Source organism: Branchiostoma floridae, chromosome 5, assembly GCF_000003815.2.
Source record: "Branchiostoma floridae strain S238N-H82 chromosome 5, Bfl_VNyyK, whole genome shotgun sequence".
NCBI lineage: Eukaryota > Metazoa > Chordata > Leptocardii > Amphioxiformes > Branchiostomatidae > Branchiostoma > Branchiostoma floridae.
Window position 1 is genome coordinate 26,717,443 of NC_049983.1, and position 17,328 is coordinate 26,734,770.

Consider the following 17,328-nt stretch of genomic DNA (forward strand, 5'->3'; position numbering starts at 1 on the left):
ATCACGTCACGTCTTGAGCCGGAGTCTTATTAGGAGACTTAAGGCTGATAAGACGTAAAGCTTCCCTTAGAGACTCCTTTAAGAAGGCGGAGATCCGATCTCGTCTTGTCCATCAGGACCCCGCGTGGAGAGAGTTCTGGCAGCGGCAGCCAGGGCCGTAATGATTGGATTCTGTGGATGCCATCTTCTGGAGGTTCCAAAACTGATGCGAGCGTGCGGAAAAGTTAATTTCTTTATGAAACTTAACTGGTTACAAAGATTGTACCCTGACTAAAATCGCGCTCCTAGCGGCAGGCCTTACAGTTGCCACCACCTAGGGGAGGGGGCCATTAACCCCAGTCAGGGATAGATTGTGTTAACACAGGCTGCATAGATTGCAGGATCCGGAACACACACAAAAAATTATGTAGCAGACGATGAATTATTTATTTTTGTCTTTTGATATCTTCTCTAGCTTTGAAAAATGTCGCTCATCAGAAAACCTACATACTAAGTTTATTAGTTTTTGTTTCACTCACTCACTCACTCAGGTCCGCATGCTCCGGGATGGAGCGTAGCGCCTGCACACACGGATCTCCACATAGGTCTGTTGAGGGCCAGCACCCAGGCGGTGGTATGGTCGAGGCCGGCAGCCCTCAGGTCGTCCTTCAGTTGTTCTTGCCAGGTATGCCTGGGACGGCCCCTGGGGCGGGACCAGTTGGGTGGGGTCGGTTCCCTCAGAAGGGCAGCTGTTTCCAGAGGTGGCTCCGTCCTGGCAATGTGGCCAAACAGGCGTAGACGGGCCTGGCGCACCTTGTTGGACAGTTGGGGTTGACTGGTGGTCTCGCGCAGGGTGACATTGGATACGTAGTCGTGCCACCTGATCCCCAGGATTCTCCGTTGGCACTTAGTGTCAAAGGCGTCGAGTCGGCGCTCCTGGGCAGCAGTGAGAGTCCAAGTCTCTGCCCCGTAGAGAAGAATGGACAGCACGAGGCTGTTGTAGAGCCTTATCTTTGTCTGCGCAGAGATCTTGCTGCTGGTCCAAACCCTGTCCAGGCTGGCCATTGCCGAGGCGGCCCGGCCGATGCGGAGTTGGATGTCTGTGTCGCTCTTGCAGTCTGATGTTATGGTGCCTCCAAGGTAACAGAACCTGTCAACAGCTTCAACCGGGTTGGAGTCGATCACCAGTCCTTGTGGAGGAGGCTCGTAGTCACTGAGGCTCTGGACCTTGGTCTTTCCCCAGCTGACCTGCAGGCCCAGCGGATGGGTTTCCGTGTCCATGGCCTGGAGGGCAAGTTGGAGGGCTTCCATGGCTTCAGCTAGGATAGCCACGTCATCCGCATAGTCCAAGTCAGTGACAGTGACATTCCCAAAGCTTACACCACAGGCACACTGAGCCACAGTTCTGCTCATGACATAGTCAATGGCTGTATTGAACACAGATGGTGCTAAGACGCAACCCTGGCGGACACCACTGTTGATATGGAAGGAGTCAGACATCTGTCCATTTACTCTGACAGAGGATGTAGTGTCGGAGTAAAGGAGAGCAAGGAGAGTCAGAAGCTTAGCTGGGACACCAAGAGTCTTGAGGATCTTCCACAGGGCCTGTCTGTCGACGGAGTCAAAAGCCTGCTTCAGATCAACGTAGGCCGCGTAGAGGGGTCTCCTGAATTCTCTTCTCTTCTCGGCCAGCAGTCGCAGAGTTAAGATCCTGTCCACAGTCGAGCGACCCGGTGGAAGCCGCTCTGCTCCTTTCTCTGTTTGCGGAGGAGGAGTGGGCGCAGTCTTCCAAGGATGACGTTGGCAAACACCTTCCCGGGAACACTCAGTAGGGTAATCCCTCTGTAGTTGCTGCAGAGATCCTTTGACCCTTTCTTCCAAAAGGGAAGGATGACACCTTGCAGCCAGTCTTCCGGGATGGTCTCACTGCTCCAGATGGCAGTGAACAGCTGTAAGAGCTGATCTGCTAGTGCAGGGCCTCCGTGGAGCAGCAGCTCAGGGGTGATGCCGTCAGCTCCTGCAGCCCGGCCAGGCTTCAGCTTCTGTATGGCTTTGACCACTTCCTCTCGCGAGGGGGGGCCAGTAGGAACAGAGTCGTCCTCGCTGGCTGCGGCGGCTAGTGCATCGAGCTGGGGGGAGGGGGGTGGTGCTGGTCGATTGAGCAGGTTCTCGAAATGCTCCCTCCATCTTGCCAGCTGTTGGTCTGGGGTGTCTGGGACTGTTCCATCCATGGCTTTCACACAAGCAGTAGGTGGAGTTGTCTTCCCTGCGAGGGTCCTTAGAGTCCTATAGAGGGACCCTTGATCTCCTCTGCGGGCAGTTTTTGTTTCGGCACGTATATTTGCTCATCTTCAGCTGTGTCTTCCTTTCTATTTTCAGAATGGGATACAGAAATGGACAAAACCATATAGTCAAAATAGTTCGGCCTAACGGAGCCAGCACCAGACCCGACTCACAACAACTGATTTTAGTTCACAAAAGACGGGAACGTTTTTGGCACGGGGCCTATCTGGTGAGAAATAATGATGCCGACGTGTGAAAGGTCCTTTCATCGGGGAAAACTCGGCAAGTTTTAATGGAATCATAATCATACACGGAGTGTACTGGAGGTATTTGTAACGGAACGACCAGTACAATGGCCAAGTGAGTTTGGGCGAGTTAGCAGCACATCAGTCTGACGTAACACCATTTAAACGAAAACTTATGAGGGCTGCATACAACAGATTTAGTACCATCTACTGTATCCATCTTCTGTACCTGCTGTGGTTGCAGTTCTTGCCTAGCATCAATATTGCGCTAGTTTTTCGCACGCTTTTTTATTTATTTTGTGCCATTGTACCATGATTCTGCCTGATGTTAGTTAGGACTGTATATTTTGATAATGTTCTTATGATGCTACTACTGTATATATTGTGTCTATGTTGTACCATGTACGTGTTTTTATGTGCGGGAGGGATGACAGACCTCAAAGGTGCATTTTGCACTTGTTTTGCACCCCCCCCCCCTTCACTCTGTCATAAATCTAAATAAAGAAATAAAGAGTGAGTAGAGTGTACGCCTTGCAGTTGGTAGTAACGAAAAATAAGGCTTGTAGGGAGTTTAAAAAGTTGCATCTATCCGCAAGGCAAGAGCGACTTGTAACGACTATGGTGACGGTAGTGATCACGAGATAAGGAAAATACCAAAAGCAAGTTTAGATGGAATTATAATCAGAACCAAAGTTTGGTCGACCTTTTCAAAGAAAAGTAAGGCTGGGATGAAATGAAGGAAAGTTCTTCCATCAGACAGTTGTTAGATTCCCACAGGGCGCCGATCCACACCCGGTAAGACTAGTAACAATTCGGAACTTCAGGCAACAGCTTGTAATGGAAAATGGAATCCCGTCCGATGGTGTTGCTTCTAACGTACAGACAGTAATGTATCCGTAAGTAGTTTCATCAAGTTGTAAATCACTGTATAACGCAGATTTTGGTACACAGCTAAGTGTTTTGCATAGCCGCCGTTTTGGTGGCCGCCCGCAGGGCAGTACTAACTGATTCGAAAGGCAGCTGTCTAGACAAAGAGTGATCCCCAAACGTGAACATGTTTATTAATCAAAAGCAACTTAGGAACTTAGCAACAACATGTACATGTAATGGAAAAATATCCTGTCCACTGGTGCTACTTTAAACTCACAGATAGTTAGGATTACTTACTAGATAGTTTCTTCAAGTTTGTAAATCACGGAGTTATGTTTACAATAAGTGTTTCACCGTTTTGGTGGTCGCCCGCAGGGCAATACTAACTACTTCTACTTCGAAAGGCAGTTAGACGTAGTCTAGACACATAAAATTCCATTAATCAAAAGCAACTTTTTACTGGAAGTCCAATCAGACCCGGCTTACTGTTGCTAGTCTTAAGGGAAAGTAATGCTGGGATAGAGTGAAAGAAATGTGAACCTTAAGACTAGCGCGATTCAACTTTTAATGAAACTGTAATCATATCCGGTTTACAGTTGCCATACTTAACGGAGAGTTAAGTATAGAGTTGCTGAGATAGAGTGAAAGAAATGTGAAACTTAAGACTAGCGCGAGGCAACTTTTAATGGAACTGTAATCATGCCCCATTTTAAAAGAAAGTAATGCTGAGATAGAGTGGGAGAAAGGTGACAGCTTAGACTGACCTGAGGGGTCCACAGCGCAGGGTAAGAGCGACTAGTTACAATCCTAAAGGAACTTCAGGCAACAACATATAATTGAAACCAGAATCCTGTCTGCTGGTACTACTTTTGTAACGCACAGATAGTAAAGTATCTATGAATGACTTCATCAAGTTTGTTAATAACGGGATAACACAGGCTTTGGTACACCACTAAAGCTAAGGGCACAACCCACCGTACGTGCAAATACGTGCTGTCTACGTGCCGAAACGTTAGCAATCTTTTCGGATCCGTAAGTGGTAAGTACCGCCTCCGTACGAACTCGTAGGGAATACGACGGATTTTGGAGCACGCAGACATGCAAGCCGCAACTTTACGTTCTGGCGAAACTTTTTGTGTCATCGGGCTAGCCGGCTGTGGATACGTGCCAGTACGGGCAACGCGCCTGCCCTGCACAGCTGGAACGTTTTCAGAAATACGTTGCGGACGTAGCCTTCCAATAAAACGTACCGACAAATTGCACGTACGGCGGGTTGTGCCTTAGCTTAAGTGTTTTGCATACTCGCCGTTTTGTTGTCCTCAGGGCTGGCTCTTCTTCTAAATGCGGCGTGATTTCATTGATCAGAAGCAGGTTAATGGAACTGCAATCAGACCCGGTGTACTGTTGCTATTCTTAACGGAAAGTAATGCTGAGATAGGTGGCACTTCAGACTAGAGCGAAGCAACTTTTAATGGAACTGCGATCAGACCCGGTGCAGATAGATTTAACAGAAAGTAATGCCGTGAGAGAGTGAAAGAAAAAGGGACACCTCAAAATGACCTGAGATGTCCGCAGCGACTAGTAACAATCCTAAAGGAACTTCAGGCAACAACATGTATACGTAATGAAAACCGGAATCCTGTCCGCTGGCGCTACCTCTAACTCACACATATCAAGAGTAAATGGTTTTATTAGGTTGGTTGGACGACTCTGGATAACGAAGTACTTTGAACATAACCAAGTCTTAGCCGAAGTTTCCATGACCGTCTGTCACATTCCTCATGGCAATACTGACCGCTTCTACTTTGCACAGGAAGGTGTTGCTAATAAAATATGAGCAACGTGACTAAGTATATACATGTATATCCATATATATATAGATATATATAGATATATAGATTGATAGATAGATAGGGAGAGAGAGAGTGGGAGAGAACGGTCGACAAAGAAAGAAAGAAAGGGAGAGAGAGAGAGGGGGGGAGAGAGAGAAAGAAACAGAAAGAGAGAGATTGGGTAAACGTTGGCCTGTATAAACATAGAACTTTTATAGAAAGAAATTGATTTTATGCCACAGCTCTGTGAGGCAGACTGATCCATTCTAAAGTCGATATTTATGAACCTGCAGGAAGCGAGTCGATACCCGAATCCCGCCCACGGTACTTATATCTCACTCTTGTGTTGTTTCTGTTACAGCCTGATAGTTTAGTATGCGGTCCGTGTGGAGGCGAGCTGAATGTGATATATAAAAGATTGATTCATCAGGTAACAATAACGTTTCATGGAGCAGAGACCAGGATCAAGTCCACAGAAACTGATTGTAACTCGCAGAACACAGGAAAGCTTTCTGAGTAACCGTCAAGCTCAGGCCTCCATTCACCAGGCGGCGATCGGGTTGCGACCTCCCTGCGATTTACATTGGATTTGTGTCACTCTTGACTTCCTGTCTGGAATATAATGCAAACAAGCATTATTAATTTTTGTCGATGAAGGCTAGACATCCAGGTAATAAGGTACGCAAAATACTCTGACAAGCAACTGGTCATAATCTAAAAATCGATATGCAAATGAGATGAAGACAATTTGATGCAAGTGAGATAATTAGTTCCTGTTTGAAATACAGGACGTAACGTTTTGTCATGGGAGGGGGCAGTTAAATCCCATTTGCCGAAAAGTTTCATACTCGTACGTAGGCCTCCTTTCCAATCTCTCCAGTGTCACTTATAACGGATGTTATCTAAAACGTCTGACCGTTCCAAAACCAAATCCACTTGCTTGAGTAAAATACAACTTGATCATATGAAATACGTTAAGAAATTTTCATACACAGCCCAGCCGTAGCGACATAGCCGTAGTAATGGACGGTGGATGATATAATGATATAATAAACATGATAAAAGAAATGTTCATTCATCAGGCTCGTGTTAGCTGTCCTCCGGGTACAATTACAGACCGGAACATCTCCAGCCTGCTCCGATGTCAGGGATGTTTGGCAGGCCTTCAAATCGGCCTTGACTTTCCTTGGGATGGTTGGTCGTATATTTCCCCTCTATAAGTAGCGGTAAGCATTTATTTTCTTTTATTCAGTGCTTTTATTGATGCTCGCACAAAAACGCAGCGCTTATGACTGCAACGCGCTACTAAAAACATCAATATAAGTATAAGTATAAAACATACAGAAATACAATATGGATAACGGAAAAGTTATCACAAGCAATGCAAGTTGATCTCTCATGAAAATCTGTACCATCAATTAAAGAGTTTTGCCGGCTTGGAACTCACACCTGCAACTGCCGTCTGGAATTCGAAGAAAATTATTTCAAATTGCAAGGAAATGTACATCACATAACTCATAATTCGTCAGGTTTATACATTTCAGGCTTGGCACTGTGTACTCATTTATTTTGGCAGCAGTGTTTGCAGTTCGGGGATAAAACAATTTTGCAGACTGAGTATAATAGAAATGTAAAACAGATACTTGCGATGTTATGATTTCATTGCCGTGAAAACCCCGACTTCAAAATAGAATTACAGTGAGCATTCATTTTAATACTCATTATTACGAATCTCCATCTAAGAACTAGTAACAGCGTATCTAATGGCGTAGTAATCAGTAACATCACCACAGTAGAGCTTCGCTCGCTCATGGAGGACAAGGCTGAGTGGAGCAGAAGGAATAATTGCGCCCCGTGAAGGCATCTCTGAAGATGTCCACGTTCAAGGTTCAAGGTTCAATGGCGTAGTTGAAGATAGAAGTTGTGGATGGTGAGCCGGCCCTGATGTGTACGGACCAATTTCTTCTTCTTCTTCAAATAAAAGCCCCAATTTACCCCACGCTCATTTTCTTAGTAACACGGCAGTTGAATTGTGCGAAACACATACACGACAATCTCAAGATTGCCAACTGTGTAACCTTTGTAATTGTGACCGCGCTATTATCCCGTATTGCGGCAACCAATCGCCGCTGTCATTTCAAAAAGTTTCTCCAAATCGCGAGTGACGTTTGTGACAGGTGTCCCCAGGTAACCCGCTACGTTTGACGTTCCTCAAAGTTTTACCGCAGGTGTCACACAGTCGAGGTCACCGCCGATCGATCGAGAAGACTGAATCATTAACGACATGAGCTTAGATGCAGCAGAGTGTCCCCCTTTTGATTTAATGTGCATTTATATGCACAGTGATGATCCGTGAAGGTGACGAGAGCGATAGATTTCATCACACCTTTTCCAAAGCAGGCTGACACCGATGGCGAACTATGACTCGACAGTTTGCTCAACGAAACGTGATAAAAACGATTTTCATTACGCATTGCTGTCTTGTCAATCATAATAACACATCTTCAATCCTATGTAAACCATAACTCGAGATATCAAACCCGGAAGTTCCGCTGCAGTACCGTAACAAGCGGCTATGGGGCCCAAAATTTAATCGCTTTCAGGTCTCATCAAGACCTACCCACATACCGAATATCAATACAATTCACGCAGGCGTTCTAGAGTTATGCTGGTGTTCAACACACAAACAAACAATCACACAAACGTTACCCAAAATATGACCTTCTTGGCGTAGGTAAGGCCACGTTGATTTGATTATATGGATGACATCCGCGCTCGCACCAATTTTCGGCCATTTCCAAAAAAAAAAGTTTTCGACCACACAATAAATTGTGCAAAGCAGCTGTAAAATGAGCACATTTATTCCGTAGATTGAAAAAAAAGTATCGGAAAACAGATAACTAATTCCATATATAGAATGCCAAAATGAATCTAAAGTCAAAGAATAAGATGTGAAAGGACGGAAAGAAAAAAAATATATATTGTTGGTTGGGGGAGGTACCAGTACAGAAAATTCACGTCCAGAGGATCATGGTATACCATACTATGTGTGTTTAGTCCTATGTTCAACCTTCCTGGCCACTTTGATTTCATACTGAAGGCAATTTTTTTTTTTTTTTTTTTGGCCAAACTTTTTTTTTTTATTCGCTCGCTCGCATCAGTTTTGGAGTTCCCGTAGGATGTCATCCATATAATCAAATCAACATGGCCTAATGATAAAATCAAGGTCCACACAGGTCGCTGTACAGTCTCTCAGCGACTGCCGTGAAGTGGAAAAAGGGACCATTAGATAGTCAAAGCTGGCGTCAAATGTATTCCGGCAGTGTCATGGAGTCGACTACTCCATAACGGTATTATGGCAGTTTTGACGGCACACCTGGCCGATGAATGAAAGTTTATTCATAAGTTCGTTCCCAGAGGCTAATTGCGAGTACCTGGTAGACGCATAGGGGACAAACAGGTGACAATTGACAGTGATAAGTACTATTGAATACTATTGTTCGCTAAATCTATTCAAGTTAAGTTTGGTCGATGGCTTCTTTCTTTGAAGGAGGGGAAGCCCGACGGAAATTTTTGACTCTTCGCCGCTTAATTTTGTCACCACGAATAATCACCCATATGCATGGGGTTGGAGTGATTACTGTTGGGTTGGCCGTGGACTTTTTAATCTCCAGGCAGATTTACCAGTGTCATAAGATAGTATCAAAGATGACCAATGAGTGCAGCCGGCCACTGGGAATCTGCCCCCAGTCGGCTTGAAGAAAGGCTATTACTGGTAACATCCAATTGTTGCCTAATCAAAATGTGCTTGCTGAGTAGATGTACATATTACGCCAAAAAGTAGTTACTCAAGCAACTGGATATGGTTTTCCAAAATATGGTTTTCCAAAACCATATCCAGTTGCTTGAGTAACTACTTTATGGCGTATCTTATTACCTGGATGTCTAACCTACATTGAGTAGATGTTAATTGTCTGGCGCGAATTTCCTATCAGCTCCGGACTGACTCCCTTTGGCCAGCTATACGTCTTGGTCAGCTTTGATACTCTCTTATACCACTGGGACATCTGTCTGGAGATTACGGGATTCAGTCAGGCTACTCGACTATCAGGTTTTTCGTACCACATTCGCGCCCAAATCTTGCCCACATGTCCCAAAACGGACGTCTGTACAAGCCTTCGTCAGCTCTTCCCATTGATTCCCCTAATCTCCAAGCAGATCCTACGGTAGCATATATAGTATCAAAAGCTGGCAGAGGAGTGGTGCCGGCTTAGGAGTGTGTTTCGCTGCCGTTCAAATGGACACCTCTTGGATGACTACACTTCTCGGCCAGTCTGGTACTATCTTATGCCATTGTAGGATATGCTTGAAGATTACGATTCCCCGCCAGCCCTTCCCATCGATTCCCCGCGCGGACGCCGCGTCAGCGCCGCCGCGGGTTGATCTGCTGTCGGTCGGATCGGCTCGATCAGCGATAATTGGCGCGACGGATGGTCCGGGGGGTAGAGCAAAGCGTGCCGACGTGGCCAGATTGTCGGCGAGCAGGGATAGACGTATGGCCTGCCTGTATCTGACAGTGTGTGGTAGAGTAGGCCGCGTGACACATCAGCTTCGCAGGTCCGGGGGGGTGGGACACAAAGCGTGCCGACGCGCCGAGACTGACGGGTGTAATCTCCAAGAAGATACTCCTACGGTAGCATGAGATAGTAGCAAAAGCTGGCAGAGGAATGAAGCCGACCTTGGAGTGTGTTTGGCTACATGGTAAATGGACACCTTCTGGCTGACCATAGGATCTGCTTGGAGATTGTGACGGATGGTCGGGGGGTGGGACAAAGCGTGCCGGCATGGTCGGATTGTTGGCGGCTGGGAGTGACGTATGTATGGCCTGACTGTGATGTACAGTATCTGTGGTGTAGAGCGGGCGACGTGATGTACCTTTTCTCCAAGCAGATCCTACGATAGCATACGCAAGTATCAAAAGCTGACAGGAGTGAAGTAGCTCTAGGAAAGAGTATGCTACCGGTGGCCGTCTGACCCCCTTTAGTCGGCCATACTCTTCGGTCAGGTTCAATACCATCTTATGGCACCGTAGGTTCTGCTTGGAGATTATGACGGATGGTGCAGTGGGTAGAACAAAGCGTGCCGACATGGCCGGATTATCGGCGCGCAGAGTGACGTATGACCTGCCTGCGTGACGTATGACCTGCCTGTGTGACGTATGACCTGCCTGTGTGACGTATGACCTGACTGTGTGACGTATGACCTGAGTGTGATGTATGAACTGCCTGTGTGATGTACTGTCTCTGACAGTGTGTTGTAGATAGGGCGGCGTGACACACCAGCTTCGCAGGCAAGCCTTGTGCACCAATGAACCAACTGCGCCGCCTGGCGGTTTTACCGTCCGTTACCGATTGTTCATGAAATCCGTAGTCAGCAACGTTACTATGGCTACGAACGACCAATAATCTATGTCTTGTGTTCCACGTGTGGCTGTGCCTAGACTAACACTTACCTACCATCCTTCCAGGTGTGGCTGTCTCTAGACTAACCCGTACCTACCACCCTTACAGGTGTGGCTGTCTCTAGACTAACCCTTACCTACCGCCCTTACAGGTGTGGCTGTCTCTAGACTAACCCGTACCTACCGCCCTTACAGGTGTGGCTGTCTCTAGACTAACCCTTACCTGCCGCCCTTCCAGGTGTGGCTGTCTCTAGACTAACCCGTACCTACCGCCCTTCCAGGTGTGGCTGTCTCTAGACTAACCCTTACCTACCGCCCTTACAGGTGTGGCTGTCTCTAGACTAACCCTTACCTACCACCCTTACAGGTGTGGCTGTCTCTAGACTAACCCTTACCTACCGCCCTTACAGGTGTGGCTGTCTCTAGACTAACCCTCACCTACCACCCTTGCAGGTGTGGCTGTCTCTAGACTACGTGGCGAGCACGGCCTCCATCTTTAACCCTTACCTACCGCCCTTACAGGTGTGCCTGTCTCTAGACTAACCCTTACCTACCACCCTTCCAGGTGTGGCTGTCTCTAGACTAACCCGTTCCTACCGCCCTTACAGGTGTGGCTGTCTCTAGACTAACCCGTTCCTACCACCCTTCCAGGTGTGTCTGTCTCTAGACTAACCCGTTCCTACCACCCTTACAGGTGTGGCTGTCTCTAGACTACGTGGCGAGCACGGCGTCCATCTTTAACCTGTTCGTGCTGAACCTTGACCGCTACTGGAGCGTGACGGACCCGCTGAAGTACCTGCGGAAGCGCACCAAGCGGCGCGCATCGGTACTGATCTCCATCGTGTGGTTCGCGTCTGCGCTCTGGATCGTGCCCATCGTGGGCTGGCACCTCTTCGCCTCGGGCGGCGTCAGGACCGTTCCCAGCAACCAGTGCGACACAGAGTTCCACAGCGATTGGCTCTTCAAGGTAGTGTCATCACATATCGACCGTCATAGACATGTAAAAGCATGTCTGCTCTTAAATGATGTCTTCTCTTAGATTCTGTTATCGTTTTGCTTCTATAATAGTAGAATCTGAAAAATTTTAGCTCTTCAAGGTAGTGACTTCACATAGAAAGACATCGACATAGAAATACCATGCATACATTTTCTCATACGTTGTCTTTCTAGATTCTGTTATCGTTTTGCTTCTATAATCGTGGTAGAATCTAAAAAAATGTAAGCTACCAACAGAAACGTGGCTAACAAACACCTACATTAGTGCAGGTCAATCGCAGACTGTTGTTCTTGCATGTTACAGTTGATGCATTCTCTGTTACCAAGTTGTTTTCACCCACGTGACTGTGATGTCAGCACAGTCCGCCATGTTGGATGATTTTACCTGGAAGTTGCTAGATGAATTTTCTGTACCCGTCCAGGTGGTGACGTCACTGCCAAACTTCTACATTCCCATGGTGCTGATGGTGTTCCTGTACGCACGGATCTATGACGAGGTTAGCAAGCGGCACAAAAACCTGACCGCGCACGTGGCCAGACCAAGCGGGACCGAAGAGGATATCAGGTAACGTTTACTTAGCGGCCCCAAGCGGTCAGAGTAGAACTGCAGGGGTTTGTTGGTTGGTAAGTGTGTGTTTTTGACGAGGTCAGCAAGCGGCACAAGAACCTGACCAAGCACGTGGCCCGGCCTAGCGGCACCGAGGACGAAATCGGGTAACGTTTGCTTACCGCCCCCTCGCAGCTAGGGTAAAACTGCAGTGGTTTGTGTGTTGTTATGCGTGTGTCTATGACGAGCTCAGCAAGTGGCACAAAAACTTGACCGAGCACGTGGCCCGACCTAGCGGCACCAAGGACGAGATCAGGTAATGTTTACCTACCGCCCCTAGCAGGCAGGGTAGAACTGCAGGGGTTTGTTTGTTGCTACGCATGTGTCCATTATGAGTAATTTGACTTCAAGAATTCTTAAGTGTATTTGAGGCGTGTGTAGACTACCTGTAGTTTTTCTCCGCCTTCAAATGTCAATGATGCCCTAAACACAGTGGATAACAACCCATGCACTACCCCTACGGCCCCAAGAATGCGATGCAACTATCTTAACCTTTTTCTTACTTTGACCCAGGATGAACTCCACCGGCGTGCGTCGCTCCTCCTCCTCCTCCTCTCCTCTGCATCGCATCAAGATCGTCTTCAACGGGCCAACGGGCCTGGCCGAGTCCCCCGACCTCCTGCCGAAGTTTCCCGACGACAGGGAGAGGCTTCCGAAGTTTTCCGACGACATGTCGAAGTTTGCCGACGACGGGGAGGTACTGCCGACGTTTCCCGACGATAGGGAGAGATACAGCCGGCGATCTTCGAACCTGCTGACGGTGGACTGGACACCTTCCGACCCGTCCTTCCCTCCCACCGGATCCCGCAGGTTTGGTTTATTACCTCCGTGAAATGTCATGGAGGTTATGATCTACCCTGCGTTTGTGTGTGTGTCTGTCTGTGTGTCTGTCAACAAGATAACTCAAGAACGGCTAAGTGGATTGATTTCATACTTGGTGTGTTGGTAGGGTGTGATAAAAGCTAAAATTTTTTAGATTTTGGGCCCCCTAGCGGCTTTCCTTGATGCTACAGCGCAACTTCTAGTTTTGGTATCTTGTGTTCTGAACAAGCCATGGTCACGATTTTGGGTGTTAGATAGCTCCTGTTTCGATCTCCATCAGCGATACATCACTACTCCTCCTGGAGTCCAGATTTAAATAATACAAAATATAACAACAGAAATTTACAACAAAAGTATGACTTTGAATTAACAGAAAGCAAACATAGGATAAACTCGAAATCAGTAATAGACATACATCAAGGTAACGTAATATAAATCAATTGTGTTCCGATTTATATGACCATATATCTATTGGAGTCAACAAAAAACTTGATAACATTAACTCAAAGTGGGATAGGTCGAATGTTAAGCAAAATGAAACGTAATAGTAAATCAAAATACAATTTGTTCTGAAGTAATGAAACAGAGTGGTATTTGATAACAATTAAAGCAAAAATAGCAAAAAAGTACATGATAATAATCATCTGATACAATCGAAATCTGTATATATTGCACACCACAGCAGAAGTCTTCCCTCTCCGTCTCGGGAGGAGCTCTACATCTTACGTCACAGCTGGCCGGAGTCTAAGATTGGGAACTCCTTGAGAAGAGACTCCGTCAGCAGCGGCGACTTTGAGGCGGACGCGGGGACCGACCAGCGCCGGAAGAGCCGGCGGGCCTCCAGCTGCACCCCCAGCGGGAAGAGTCTCGCCATCCTCCGCAAACTCAAGTTCCACTCACGGTGAGCTGCGATGCTGGGTTTTAGGGCTTTGTGCAATCTGAGATGATGTAAATTTCCCATTGATTTGTTTACTTCCGCTGCATATAACATAACTCTACATCAGAATGCTAAATTACCATGAAGGACGCTTTCAGTAAAGACAATCTATTCTGCAACTTTTTAGATTTAGACAACTTTTCGATCCTACATCATATCTAAAAAATGTCATTTTACGTTCTTTCCTTCCGTCGTTCTTTCCTTCCTTCCTTCTTTCCCGCCTTCCTCCTTGCTTCCTTCCTTTTTCCCTTCTGTCCTCCCTTTCACATTTTTTTCCTCCTTCCGCCCTTTCTTTTTCCCCTTCTTCCATCTTTCCATCCTTTTGCAGGATCCACTCGGACCGAAAAGCCGCCAAGCAGCTTGGGATGCTGATCGGCTGTTTCCTGGTCTGCTGGCTGCCCTACTCCATACTCTTCATGGTGGGTGAAAAGCAGCATATGTCTAATCGTCCAAAGTAGGATAAACTAATGTCAGACTGTATTGTCTTGTCATTCGTGTGTTGCCAAACCCTTTTGTATAACTAAACTCACACAACAACTACAGAACGACTTCTTGATATCTGTATCTATATAGCCTTCGGCACAAACACCAGTTTAACAGGCGCGTGGCGCAGCTGGTTATATTACACTAAACGATCCGTCACGCCTAACTTTTGCACATCAATATGCAAGTGTTCTTTAAAACTATCCAGTGAAGATGCCCAAAAATATTCCCAACACGTTCTTAAATCTGGTCCATAGAATTAAAGTAACCCTCGATACGATTGTCGCTCTCAACGACCTGCACTACATGCGAATTATGTAACACTTCACTTCCGCTGCAGGTGGTGTCCTTCTGCGAGAAGTGCATTGACCCGAACGTGTTCATGGGAACCATCTGGCTAGGTTACGTCAACTCCACGCTCAACCCCTTCCTGTACCCGCTGTGCAACGGCAACTTCCGCCGGGCCTTCCGCAACATGCTGCGGTGCCAGAGCCAGCACACGCCCGCCGGCAGCAGGGAGTGGGGGTACGCTCCCAACGGCAGGCTGCCGAGGACTGGGTCCGCCATGGACCTGCCTGTATGATCAGACGGCAGGGAATGGGAGGAGGGGGTACCCTCCCAATGTCAGACTTCCGAGGACTGGGTGGCAATTGACCTACCTGTATGAGATGTTGACTGCCCCATTCCTGGAATCTTTCATGGATAAGGCGGCATATCTACACGAACACTTACAGTAGACCCCCAATTTTAAGACACACACCCCCCCCCCCATTACCTGGAACTTTTAACAGACAACCTTCTGTACCAGCTCTACTGATAAGTGCGACAGAAACATCAAGAAGATGATTGAGGCCACCTCAAAGAAAAAGAAGAGTCAAGCAGCAGGGTCTGTGGGTGGGGGTGGGGGGTAGTACCGTCCTAACGACAGGTTACAGTGGATTCCATCGGCAGTATCAGCCTCCACCAGGCATTTGAACAGTGGGAAAAGGGTTGTATATAGAATTTGGCAATGAGCAAAGAGAGAAATAAATGGCCAGAAAAATCAGTCCGCTACAAGGCTACAAGGTTACAGGGTTTCAAGGCTACAGTCTACACAACAAAATCCTCCTTTCAGGATTCGTTTCCAAAAAAGTTACACTACAAGGTGCTCCAATGTCTACAGAGAACAGCCCTGGAAATGGACAAGCCTATGTGAGTCCGGCTACACTTCAATGCCCGATGATGTCTACAGAAAACTGCGTCTACGTCAACCGTGTCTGGACTGTTGGTGTCTACACAGGATTCCTTCAAGTCTATACTTGTCCATGTGAGAAAGAAAAATACTATGTTATTGAAAATAATCACCTCACCTACGACTCAATGACCAGAAACTACCAAATCGAGCCACGACTGGCCAGAGTTCTTTCGATGCCAGCCATTCCCGTGTGAACTTTCAGCCTATCACTTCCAAGGCAAAAGACCGGGATTCTCGATCATAACACAGAAATCAATACACTTAAGTAAGGATACTTAGTTACTTAGTTGCCACGAGAACGTAAATGGAGAAGGGAACTGGTTGCAGCTGTAAATGGGTATGTTTCTAAAACGTGACAGCATATGGTGATGATAAGAAGGGTATTGGAGGTAGGGTGAGAGTTCAGAGGTCTAATGCTATTGACGAGAAGTCTGGCAAAATATGACTGACACTACGGTTCAAAGGCCATATATTCATTTATCTGTACAGATCTCTACTGACCTCACGTGGAAATAAAAATGTTGTTTCCAACTGTCGGTGCTTTAGTAGGTTATAGTGGTGAAAAAACATAAGAAAAGTAAGCATATTCACCTAGACCTGTGACTATTTAGCTAACCGGAAACGTTGTCATTCAGATAACATGCTTTGGTTTGTAGATTCCAAACAAAAGAATCGGAATTGAAGTCGATATAGTCTAATATACGTCACTGACGTGCTATAATTTAGATACAACACTGACTGGTATTTTCTATATGCCGGAAATAAGAAGTAGTCTCTGGCCATAGTGCAGTAAACTTGTACCTCAAAACTCAAGGATTGAATCTAAATAGATGATACTTAAGTGTAATATATGTTTACATGTATATAAACCATAGATATCTATTGTTTATTAATAGTTATTTTTGTATCAGTATGTACTACGTGGAATTCATTTCAACAAGGTGCTCACAGTAGGTCGTAAAGTTGAATTGTCACGAAAGAATCAGTGGATGGTGCTCATTGCGCAAATGTAGGTTAAAGCAAGTAGAGTGTATGTACACATGGTAGACTTGATGTGGGTGAGGGTTGTTGTGAAGTACGTTGTCATGGCAATCACTGAGACTAATTAAGAAAACCAGGCTTATATCTGCCAACAGCTTATATTAAAAGCATACCAAATATACGTTTTGTGCGTGTTAGGTTGTCAGTTCATAACAGTTATCCATATCTGTTAGTCACCCTGTTTGTTTTGTAAGAAACAGCTCGTTGAACAGCGTGGTCATCTATGATAAGTAATAAAGTCTGAACAATAACTGATACGTTGGTCGAAAGTTATTCTCCTGTATTAGTGAAATCTGCACAATGTTTGGTTCGTCTGTGAATGATTAAACGACTCTGGCAACTGTCTACAATATCTGATGCTTCAATGTTTGCGATTCAGATTGGAATGTGTATGTGTGTGTGGGGGGGGTATGTGTGTGTATTTATGTGTGTTTGTGTTTGTGTGTGTGTGTCTATGTGTATGTATGTGTGTGTGCGTGTGTACAACTGTGTCAACAAAACCAAGACGTAAGCAATACGTAAAGCAAGTTTAGAAAAT

The 17,328-nt window shown here is 46.2% G+C and overlaps 1 protein-coding gene across 2 annotated transcripts; it reads left to right on the forward strand.

Annotated features, from left to right (window-relative positions):
* Positions 1–11,173: 11,173 nt before the first annotated feature.
* LOC118415796 (histamine H1 receptor-like) lies at positions 11,174–16,998 on the forward strand. Of its 2 annotated transcripts, none has more exons than XM_035820622.1 (6): positions 11,174–11,637; positions 12,089–12,231; positions 12,787–13,083; positions 13,778–13,996; positions 14,361–14,451; positions 14,856–16,998. In XM_035820622.1, the coding sequence occupies exons 2-6, from the start codon at positions 12,122–12,124 to the stop codon at positions 15,096–15,098; spliced, it is 960 nt and encodes a 319-aa protein (XP_035676515.1). In that variant the 5' UTR covers positions 11,174–11,637; positions 12,089–12,121; the 3' UTR covers positions 15,099–16,998. The 2 variants fall into 2 exon arrangements, with proteins under 2 accessions (XP_035676515.1, XP_035676516.1); XM_035820623.1 differs by having other exon boundaries at positions 13,781–13,996.
* Positions 16,999–17,328: the final 330 nt, after the last annotated feature.

Excerpts from the sequence above, each read along its gene's own strand:
- LOC118415796 (XM_035820622.1), top strand. The coding sequence starts at position 12,122 with ATGGTGCTGATGGTGTTCCTGTACGCACGGATCTATGACGAGGTTAGC. Across the intron at positions 13,084-13,777 it reads CCTCCCACCGGATCCCGCAG|CAGAAGTCTTCCCTCTCCGT; the intron begins GTTTGGTTTATT and ends TGCACACCACAG. Across the intron at positions 14,452-14,855 it reads CCTACTCCATACTCTTCATG|GTGGTGTCCTTCTGCGAGAA; the intron begins GTGGGTGAAAAG and ends CTTCCGCTGCAG.